A 9607-nucleotide genomic window follows, 5' to 3' on the forward strand; every position below is an offset into this window, starting at 1 on the left:
TGGGGCGTTCTGTGCGGCCGTTCCCGAGGGTTCTGCCCCAGAGGCGGCTGCACCTCCGAGCGGGGCGAGCCGAACCCGTGGGGCGTTCTGTGCGGCCGTTCCCGAGGGTTCTGCCCCAGAGGCGGCTGCACCTCCGAGTGGGGCGAGCCGACCCCGTGAGGCGTTCTGTGCGGCCGTTCCCGAGGGTTCTGCCCCAGAGACGGCTGCACCTCAGAGCGGGGCGAGCCAACCCCGTGGGGCGTTCTGTGCGGCCGTTCCCGAGGGTTCTGCCCCAGAGGCGGCTGCACCCTGGCGCGGGTGAGCCGACCCCGTGGGGCGTTCTGTGTGGCCGTTCCCGAGGGTTGTGCTCCAGAGGCGGCTGCACCTCAGAGCGGGGCGAGCCGACCCCATGGGGCATTCTGTGCGGCCGTTCCCGAGGGTTCTGCCCCAGAGGCGGCTACACCTCGGCATGGGTGTGCCAACCCTTGCCCTCCCGTGTCTACCCCAGAACGACGACGGCGGGCAGCGGGCCCCGGTCAGTACGTGGACGACGTTCCTGAAGGCCCGGCTGGTTTGCTCCGTGATGGGCGAGGACGGAGTGGAGACCTTCTTCGACGAGCTGCGTGAGCCTGAGGGGGCCGGACAGGCGGGGGTGGGGAGCAGGGATGTTTGCCGGGGCTCAGTCTGGACGCCTGCGAATTCCTAGTCCCGACCGTGCCGGCCAGGCCAAGCCGCTGAGCCCCGCATCCTAGCTGGGGACGGCCCCGGGGTGACACCGAAGTTTCCCCCTGACTCTGGGGCAGGTCCCAGCCACGTTCACAGGCAGGGAACGTCTCACCCCCCAGCCGAGGTCACTACGCGCATTTCCCCGGGACACTGATGTTCAGCGGGTTATGAGCTTTCAGACCCCTCGCCAGGCGGACGTCAGAGCGGGGACCGTAGCAGTGGGCAGGGGGGTGAATACAGGTCACAGACAGGAGGGAGTGGGAGGCCCAGGAAGCCTGAGTTCTCTCCCCAGGGAGTGGGTTACAGCAGTGGGGGATGGGAAGGGAGCCCGGACACCTGGGTTCTATCTGTCATTCATCCCCGCTCCGCCCCCTTCCAGGAGACATTTTCCTGCTGCCGACTCAGGATGAGAAGAACCCCCGGGTGTATGGGCTGTTCTCCACCCTGGGGTGAGTTGGGGGGCTGGGGTGGGGATTGGTGTTGTACTCAAAGTACTATATGGGATCTTTTCAGGGGGGTTAAGGCAAAACGCCACATTGATTAGCAATACAGGTATTAATTAATACTCTATCATATGCATATGACATATCACAGTCATGCATTCACACACACACACAGACACACACACACTCCCTCTTGCTGTTGTTACCAACTAGTTGCTCCCCTTAACTGCACTGGCCAGGTGAGTTAGATGGGGGAAGGGTGGAGCCGGGCTTCTGCCGATCCGGATCGATGCTCCGATGGTGACAAGACGAGACCCGGGGTCCTTCTGCAAGACACCTCGTATTTATAGCAGCTTCCCTCTTATGCAAATCCGGACCAGATTCAAAATCTGGGTCTGTGTCCGCTGGTCTTTGTGCTGCTCTTCTCTGGGTGTTGTCCCAATGCTGCTCAAAGAGGGCGTTTTCTAAAGAAGGTGCTTGCTTCTAATCCCTGAGGTCCTCAATATGTCTGCTCCCCTCCACTGGGCCCACTTGACAAGTTGTATTGTCCTTTGCTCTGGCTCCCATTCCCTCTTCAACTGTTGTAGCTGTCTGGAGCTGGGTGTCTTCCAAGCCTCACTCATTCAGTCAATGGGGCAATTGATTACGGAGTGGGGGGGGGATCTTATTCTACTTCTAGCAAAAGGCACATGTTTCTTTCACTTTAACTATACTATCCTTAGGGGCTAGAACATCTGATACAAAGTTTTCTACCAATTTTCTAATACGAAGTTGTATGAGAGAGGCACGATGCCAAGTCATATGAAATACAAAATCAAACAGTGAACAGAAGTTACAATGCAGACAAGTGTAGGGAATGGTGAACAGAACTTACATTAATAAAGTGAACAATTAAAAACAATTTCATTTATCAGTTCTACATTGGGGGGTCTGGGGGTAGTAATGGGCAGCGGGTGCTGGGGATGGGGAGCTCTGGGGATTTGTGGGGCTCTCTGGGTGCACAGTGGGTGCAGGGGATTTGGGGGTGGGATCTTGGAGGGGGCAGGGTAACCCCAGGGGGGCTGGGTGGTCTGTAAACCCCCCCTGTTCCCCCTCAGGTCAGTGTTCCAGGGCTCGGCCGTCTGTGTGTACCCCCTGAGTGCCATCCGCAGCGCGTTCAACGGCCCTTTCGCCCACAAAGAGGGGCGCAGCTACCAGTGGGTGCCCTACACCGGCCGTGTGCCCTACCCCCGTCCCGGAGCCGTGAGTGGGGGCTGGGGGCCCAGACGCCTGGGTTCTCCCCGGCTTTGGGAGCGCAGTGGGGGCTGGGGGCCCGGATGCCTGGGTTCTCCCCGGCTTTGGGAGCGCAGTGGGGGTTGGGGGCCCGGACGCCTGGGTTCTCCCCGTCTCTGGGAGCGAAGTGGGGCCTAGTGGTTAGAGCGGGGAGGCTGGGAGCCCGGATGCCTGGGTTCTCCCCGGCTCTGGGAGGGCAGTGGGGGCTGGGTGCCCGGACACCTGGGTTCTCTCCCGCTCTGTCCCCGCAGTGTCCGGGTGGCGCGTTCACCCCGGGGCTGGGCTCCACACGCGAGTTCCCGGACGAGCTGGTGACGTTCGTGCGCTCGCACCCGCTGATGTATGACCCCGTGTACCCGGCGCCACGCCGCCCCCTGCTGGTCCGTGCCGGCCTCCCCTACGGCTTCACCACGCTGGCTGTCGACCTGGCCCAGGCGGCTGACGGGCGCTACGAGGTGCTTTTCCTCGGCACCGGTATGCCGGACGCCTGGGTCCCATCCCCGGCTGGAGGGCGAGGGATGGAAGCTCGGACGCCTGGGTCCCATCTCCGGCTTGGGAGGGGAGAGGGATGGGAGCCCGGATGCCTGGGTCCCATCTCCGGCTGGGGGGGGAGAGGGATGGGAGCCCAGACGCCTGGGTCCCATCTCCGCCTAGGGAGGGAGGGATGGGAGGCCGGACGCCTGGGTCCCACCTCTGTCCTGGGGGGTGGGGAAGGAGGGATGGGAGCTTGGATGCCTGGGTCCCCCCTCTGGCCTGTGGAGGGAAGGAAGGATGGGAGCCCGGATGCCTGGGTCCCACCTCTGGCCTGGGGGGTGGGGAAGGAGGGATGGGAGCCCGGACGCCTGGGTCCCCCCTCTGGCCTGGGGGGTGGGGAAGGAGGGATGGGAGCCCGGACGCCTGGGTCCCACCTCTGGCCTGCGGGGTGGGGAAGGAGGGATGGGAGCCTAGACGGGGCAGTGGCTCCCCCTTGTCAGGTGCTCTCTCCCCTCCCTCCCTCAGACCGGGGCACGGTGCAGAAAGTGGTGGTGCTGCCCAAGAACCCAGGCATCCTGGAGGAGCTGACCCTGGAGGAGGTGGAGGTGTTCAAGGTGAGAGGCCCCGCCCCTGGTGCCCAGGCCCCGCCCCTTCTCTGGGCCCCACCCCTTTTGCTCCACTCTTGCATTTTAGCCCCGCCCTTCCCACTAGGCCCTGCCTTCTATTGCTCCTCCCCCTTCCCTGGCTCCTCCTCTCCCTTCCCCTGCCTGGTGGATTCACCGCCCCCCTTCTCCCCACAGACCCCCGTCCCCGTGAAGACCCTCTGGATTTCGTCAAAACGGGTAGGTCGGGGGCGGGGCTGAGCCCCCCGAGGCGCCGTGGTCTGGTGCGGGGGGCTGGGGGCCGGACTCCTGGGTTCTCTCCCAGCTCTGGGAGGGGAGTGGGGGCTGGTGGGTTAGAGCAGAGGGGGGCTGGGGGCCCGGACACCTGCGGTTCGCTCCCTGGCCTCTGGAGGGGGTGGGGGCTGGTTGGTTAGAGCGGGGGGCTGGGAGCCAGGACTCCTGGGTTCTCTCACACGGCTGGGAGGGGGGTGGGGGCTGGTGGTTAGAGCAGGGGGGCTGGGAGCCCGGACACCTGGTCTCTCCGCTCTGGGAAGGAGGGGGGATCTGTCTGTGCATCCGTCCTGAAGCTGCGCCGTCTCTCCCCAGCACCAGCTCTACGTCTTCCTCGGACATGGGGCTTGACCCAGCTGAAGTCTCCATCGCTGTGGAGCCTACGGCCCGGCCTGGCCGACTGCTGCCTGGCCCGGGACCCCACTGTGCCTGGACGGGCGTCGCTGCTCCCGCTACAGTCCCGCCCCCCAAGCTGAGCTTGCCCGGATCCTGGTCCCCCCGCCCTAGGAAGGGGCTTCGCGGGGGGGAGGGGGAGAAAGAGGGGGCGGCAGGGGCAGCCTGTGGGGGGGGCAGCTGGTAGGAGCTGACGCTGTATTCCCCCCCACCCCTGCCAGGCGTGTCGGCCAGGACTCAAACACGGAGAACCCTTACGCCAGTGCCGGGGTTCAACGCCCCAGGGTAAGTGTCCCTTGGGGCGGGGGTAGCCTGGACGCCTGGGTTCTCTCCTGGCCGGGGAGGGAGTGGGGCTGGGAGCCGGACGCTGGGTTCAGTCCCTGGTGCGGGGAGGGGAAAGGGGAGTGGGATGGAGCCAGGACTCCTGGTTTCTCTCCTGCTCGGAGTGGGGGTGTCCTGTTGCTCGCCCACTGCGTGTCTCCCCCCCCCAGAGGAGCAGGAGCTGGTAGCGCAGGTGGCAATTCGGGTGGAGGGGGGCAGCGTGTTTCTGGAGTGCCCGGCCCCTCCCCCCAACGCCAGCCAGGTGGCTGCGCAGCCAGAGGGCCGGCACCCCGACGCCCGGTGAGTGACTCCCCCCCTTCAGCCACAGCCCCCCAAGGGGGGACAGTGGAGGGTCCCCCCATTGTGCTGGGGGCTGCATGGGAGGGTCTGACCCCAGTGCTGTGTCTCTGCCCCACTAGCTGCCCGGGGAGCGAGTCCTGCTGCAAGACGCCCCAGGGGGTCATGCTGCCCGGTGACAAACCGGCTAGACGAGGCCGTACCAGTCAGGGCAACCGAAACGGCTACACCCGCCCAGCTGTGCCGCCTGCGCGCACCGTCTGCCCACGCCTGCTGGGGGGCTCCCGGCCCCGAGTCTGCCAGCGCACGCCCACAAGCCAAGCTGCCCGATGGGGGACGCATGTCGGAGCCAGCCAGGGGGCCCGGAACTCCCCCCCCCGGAACTGACTGGGGGGCGCCGAAGCCAGTGGCCGAGGGGCTCAGACCCCACGGGGGGGCGGCCAACCGGCAGGGGGGTGAGTTTGTTTCAAACATTCCAAGGGGGACCCCAGAGCGAACCCCCTGCGGGAGGGCCAAGGGGGGCCCGCTGGTGCCTTGTCGTTTCCTTTCCATGTACAAGTCCCATGCCGTGACTGCGGGGTCCGGACGCCTGGGTTCCCGCCGGTTTGAATGTTGAGTCTATTTTTCATGCCTGTGGGGTTCTAACGTGGTGATTGGGGTTTTTTAAATTAATTTATTTTTTAATCCGGGACCGTTGCTCCCGCAATTGCTGTGGAACGAACCCGTGCAAAGATTAAAGAGGTTGTTTGATTTTCTGAATGTCCCCCCAGCGCATGGCAAGGGCTGGCTTCTCAAATGGGGGGGGACCCGTGGCTCCTACTAGTCCGGCCTGGGAACCCCCCAACCCCAGCCTGCGGTGGCCCCTCACTCCGACCTGCAGCCCCTGTCCCCCGCAGCCTGCTGGTGCCCCTCACTCCCAAGCCCACAGTCCCCTGCTAGCCCAGCCCTGTCCCCAGCTCACTAGGGCCCCTCACCTCCTGACCCCCAGCTCCTGCCAGCCCGCCCATGGGCTCCCGGCCCGACCTGGGGGAGTTTGGGGGGGAGGCGGGTCGGAGGCTACTTTGGGGAAATTTGCTGTGGGAGCCAGCAGCTGCTCCATCCCCTGGCATCCAGCAATGGCGGGGTGGGGCTGCCCCCCCTGCCTACGGCCCCGCCCCTGGCCTGCTCTGTGATGCCCCTCCGAGGAAGGCTGCTGCGAACATCGCGAGCTGGTTATTCCAGTGTGGGCACCACGCCTCATTGGGACCTGGTTGCTCCGGTATTTGAATGGCCCAAATGCTAGTTGCCACCCCCAGCCATTTTTTCTGCCCAGTTCAGGAACCCAGGAGGGAGGGGGGGATCTCGAATTTTGACGGGTGGGGGGGTGGTTGACCCCTGGCCGGACGCATTTCAGTGCAGCGTTTGTGCGAAGGGGTTTGCATTTCCTGCCCCATGGAGCCCGGGGGGGCAGCGTCTCCCTTCCCGCGTCACGAAGGGGGTTTCTCTCCCCTGTAGCTGCCCAGTGGATGGCTCCGCGGGCTTCGTCGCGCGTCGGGGCCGGGCCGGGCCGGGCATCGTGGCCGGGCCCCGAAGGGAGACCCCGAGCTGTGGGATACTGGCCATGCGCATGGTGCCTCTGGCTCCGCTTCCTTGGCGGCAGCTGCCCCGCGCGAGGTGGCTTCTTATCTTTGGCAGCCAGGGCAGGTGTCGGCTCCACTCCCCGGGTCCCATGCGCCAGGGCCAGCTGGGATGGTGCCAATGTTACAGCCACGGCGCCCCCCGTCACCTGCAGGGAGTGACCTCCGCCTAGCTCCCCAGAGGAGATGGCCCCGGGCCGAGCCTTTGCGCAGGGGGGTGGGAACACGCCGGGAGTTGTTCCACCGCGGAACGTCCAGGTGCGGAGCCAGCATTTGAGCAGGCTGGGGGAGCCCGGGCCCCCCCTGTCAGGTTCATTGTGCCCTGTGGCAGAGTCTGGCTCCCACCACCCCTCTGTTCTGACCTCACAGGCCCCCACTCCTCCTCCAGAGCCAGGGGAAAACCCAGGAGTCCTGACTCCCAGCCCCCCCTGCTCTAACCACGAGCCCCCTCTCCTGCCGACGATGACAGGAGAGAACCCAGGAGTCCTGACTCCCAGCCCCCCTGCTCTAACCACCAGCCGCCACTCCCCTCCCAGTGCCAGGGGGAAAACCCAGGAGTCCTGACTCCCAGCCCCCGCTGCTCTAACCACCAGCCCCCACTCTCCTCCCAGAGCCAGGGGGAAAACCCAGGAGTCCTGGCTCCCAGCACCCCTGCTGTAACCACAAGCCCCATGGCTGTGAGCTGGGTGCCAGGCAGAATACCAGGGTCGATGGGCACAAAACTCTGTGATATGTTCCAGCTCGTTTTGACAGGTTTTATTATTGACAGACCATGGGATGCAAAAATACCTCCCCTTCCCCTGCCCCACCGGTGCTCCTCACTCCCAACCCGCAGCCCCTGCCAGCCCAACCTTGCCCCCCAGTTCTGTTGATGCCCCTCACTCCTGACCCACAGCCCATGTCTCATTGCAATCTGCAGGGGGGGGGACTTTTTCTCCTTTTAACATCTCCCCATCCATGCCTCAGCTCGCTCTGGTTGCCCCCTGAGCCAGCGGGGCGGGGGGGACAGGGGGAGAGTTGGGAGAGGCAGGGGGGGCATCCGGTCCCAGGATGCCACAGCCCCAGAGGTTGCGGCTGGGTCTGCGGTTTGGTCCTTCATGCAGTTGGGCAGCTCATGCAGATGCCAGCACCTGTCGGGAAAAAAGGGGGGAGACCATGAGGACGGGGGGGGGAAGGGGGGACCCTGTGGGCTGGGGAGTCACTGCAGGGGGGCCAGGTCTGTTCAGTCTCTGGTGGCCAGCCCCTGTATGGGGGGCGGGGCTAAACCAGGGAGAGGTGGGGGTGTGGTCAGCGTGGGGGTTGTACAGTGGGCGTGGCCAGGTGCAGGGGTTGTAGTTGGGGCGTGGCCTGGGTTGATGTGGAGGCGTGGCTAGAGAGGGGCGGGGCCAATCCCCACCCCACCTCCCCTGTTCTCACCTCGGGAGTCACCAGTCCCCGCTCTGCCCCCCTGGAGCCTCCTCCTCCAGCTCGTCGGCCTCGGGGCCCTGCCCCAGCTTGGTGATGTGGCGCAGGAAGGACGTGGCATTGAAAGCTCGCTGGGGGGCACAGAGAACATCCTGCGTGAGCCCCCGCCCGGGACGGGACCCAGGCATCTGGGATGGCTAACCCCTAGGGGGACCCCCAGGATATCCACCCTCTGGGGAGGGGACCAAGGTATCTGGGACATTGAGCCCCTAGGGGACCCCCAAGATACCCACCCTCTGGGGGCTGGACCCAGGCATCCAGGCAGGCTTACCCCTAGGGGGACCCCCAGTGCATGCCCCCCACTCTGGGGATGGGACCCAGGCATCCAGGACGGTGAGCCCTAGGAGGACCCCCCCCAGGGCACCCACCGTCTGGGGATGGTACCCAGGCATCTGGGGCAAGGACAAGGGATGCAGGCATCTGGGGTGGGGGACCGGGACCCAGGCGTCCGGGGCTCACCTTCCACTGAGTCCTGGCGAAGTTTTTCTGGATCTGTTCTCTGACGGAGCCGTGAATGTTTTTGTCCAGGGCCGTGTCCCCCGCGATCCTGGGTTGGGGGGTCAGAGGTGAAAGGTCAGGGGGCTCTGGAGGGGACCCCCTACCCCCTCTCATCCCAGGGAGGGGCACTCACCACGGGTGCTGCAGGGCCTGGTCGCACGTGTAGCGCTTCTCGGGGTCCCGCTGCAGCAGCTGCTGGATGAAATCCTTGGCTGGGGGAGAAGGTGGGTCCCTGTGAGCTGGGGACTCCCTGCCACAGGAGAACCCCCACTCCCATATGGGGGAGCCCCCCACTGTCCCAGCCCCCGAGGTTCCCCTGCCTGCCCCCCAGGTCCCCACCCAGATTTCAGGGGCGCCCCGCAGGGTCTCACCCGAGTCCGAGATGTCATCCCAATAGGGTGAGTCAAACTCGAACTCCCCTTTGAGGATCTGGGCGAAGAGTTCGGAGTCGTTGTCATCGTAGAAGGGGGGGTAACCACACAGCCTGGGGGAGGCATGGGGGGATGAGAGATGGGGCACTCCTCCCCCATGGACACCCCTCCCCTTGGGGTCCCCTACCGCATGTCTCCCTGCTCCCCAGAGACACCAGCCTGGATGCCTGGGTCCCCTGCCTCATGTCTCCCTACTCCCCAGAGACACTCGCCTGGATGCCTGGGTCCCCTGCCCCATGTCTCCCTACTCCCCAGAAACACCAGCCCGGACACCTGGGTCCTCTGCCCCGTCTTCTCCCCTCCCCAGAAATACCGGTCTGGATACCTGGGTCCCCTGCCCCATGTCTCTTCCCCTCCCGAGATACCAGCCCGCATGCCTGGGTCCTGTTTGCCACCTCGGACGCCTGGGTCCCATTCTGTAGGGCCAGATGTGCTGTGGGAACCCCTGGTTGCAGTGCCCCCTGGACTCCTGGGTTCTCTCCCCTGCCCCCCCACCCGGCAAGGGCGGGACTTACAGGATGTAGGAGATGATGCCCAGCGCCCAGGAATCCACGGCTTTCCCGTACGGCTTCTGCTCCAGGAGCTCAGGGGCTGGCGGGCGAGAGAGGGGAGTCAGTGCCCCAGTCCCCCAAACTGTCCCCCATATCCCCACCTGCCTGGGCCCCCCAAAACTGCCCCCCTGTCCTCTGCCTGCCTGGGCCCTCCCAAACTGCGCCCATGCCCCTACCTGCCTGGGCCCCCCCAAACTGCCCCCGTGCCCCCATCTTCCTCGTCCCCCCCCAAACTGCTCCTGACCCCCC

At 65.4% G+C, this 9607-nt stretch overlaps 2 protein-coding genes across 2 annotated transcripts in view; one reads left to right on the forward strand and one right to left on the reverse strand.

Annotated features, from left to right (window-relative positions):
• The window catches only part of LOC116828908 (semaphorin-3F-like), a 10008-nt gene extending 4823 nt beyond the window's left edge, over window positions 1-5185 (forward strand). Inside the window, exons 5-13 of the mRNA XM_075071304.1 lie at window positions 488-602; window positions 1085-1154; window positions 2246-2390; window positions 2672-2894; window positions 3420-3508; window positions 3695-3736; window positions 4402-4465; window positions 4672-4801; window positions 4921-5185. Of these exons, the coding sequence (XP_074927405.1) occupies window positions 488-602; window positions 1085-1154; window positions 2246-2390; window positions 2672-2894; window positions 3420-3508; window positions 3695-3736; window positions 4402-4465; window positions 4672-4801; window positions 4921-5185 (1143 nt within the window). The remainder of the gene's footprint in view (window positions 1-487; window positions 603-1084; window positions 1155-2245; window positions 2391-2671; window positions 2895-3419; window positions 3509-3694; window positions 3737-4401; window positions 4466-4671; window positions 4802-4920) is intronic.
• A 2331-nt stretch (window positions 5186-7516) lies between these two features.
• Window positions 7517-9571, reverse strand: LOC116828907 (calcium/calmodulin-dependent protein kinase type 1B-like). The gene is made up of 7 exons (XM_075071305.1): window positions 9535-9571; window positions 9323-9398; window positions 8748-8860; window positions 8510-8588; window positions 8338-8425; window positions 7831-7949; window positions 7517-7544 (listed from the first exon to the last, which is right to left on the reverse strand). The coding sequence occupies exons 1-6, from the start codon at window positions 9569-9571 to the stop codon at window positions 7839-7841; spliced, it is 504 nt and encodes a 167-aa protein (XP_074927406.1). The 3' UTR covers window positions 7517-7544; window positions 7831-7838.
• Between the last annotated feature and the right edge of the window lie 36 nt (window positions 9572-9607).

This window comes from Chelonoidis abingdonii, chromosome 11 (assembly GCF_003597395.2).
Source record: "Chelonoidis abingdonii isolate Lonesome George chromosome 11, CheloAbing_2.0, whole genome shotgun sequence".
In the NCBI taxonomy this organism is placed as follows: Eukaryota; Metazoa; Chordata; order Testudines; family Testudinidae; genus Chelonoidis; species Chelonoidis abingdonii.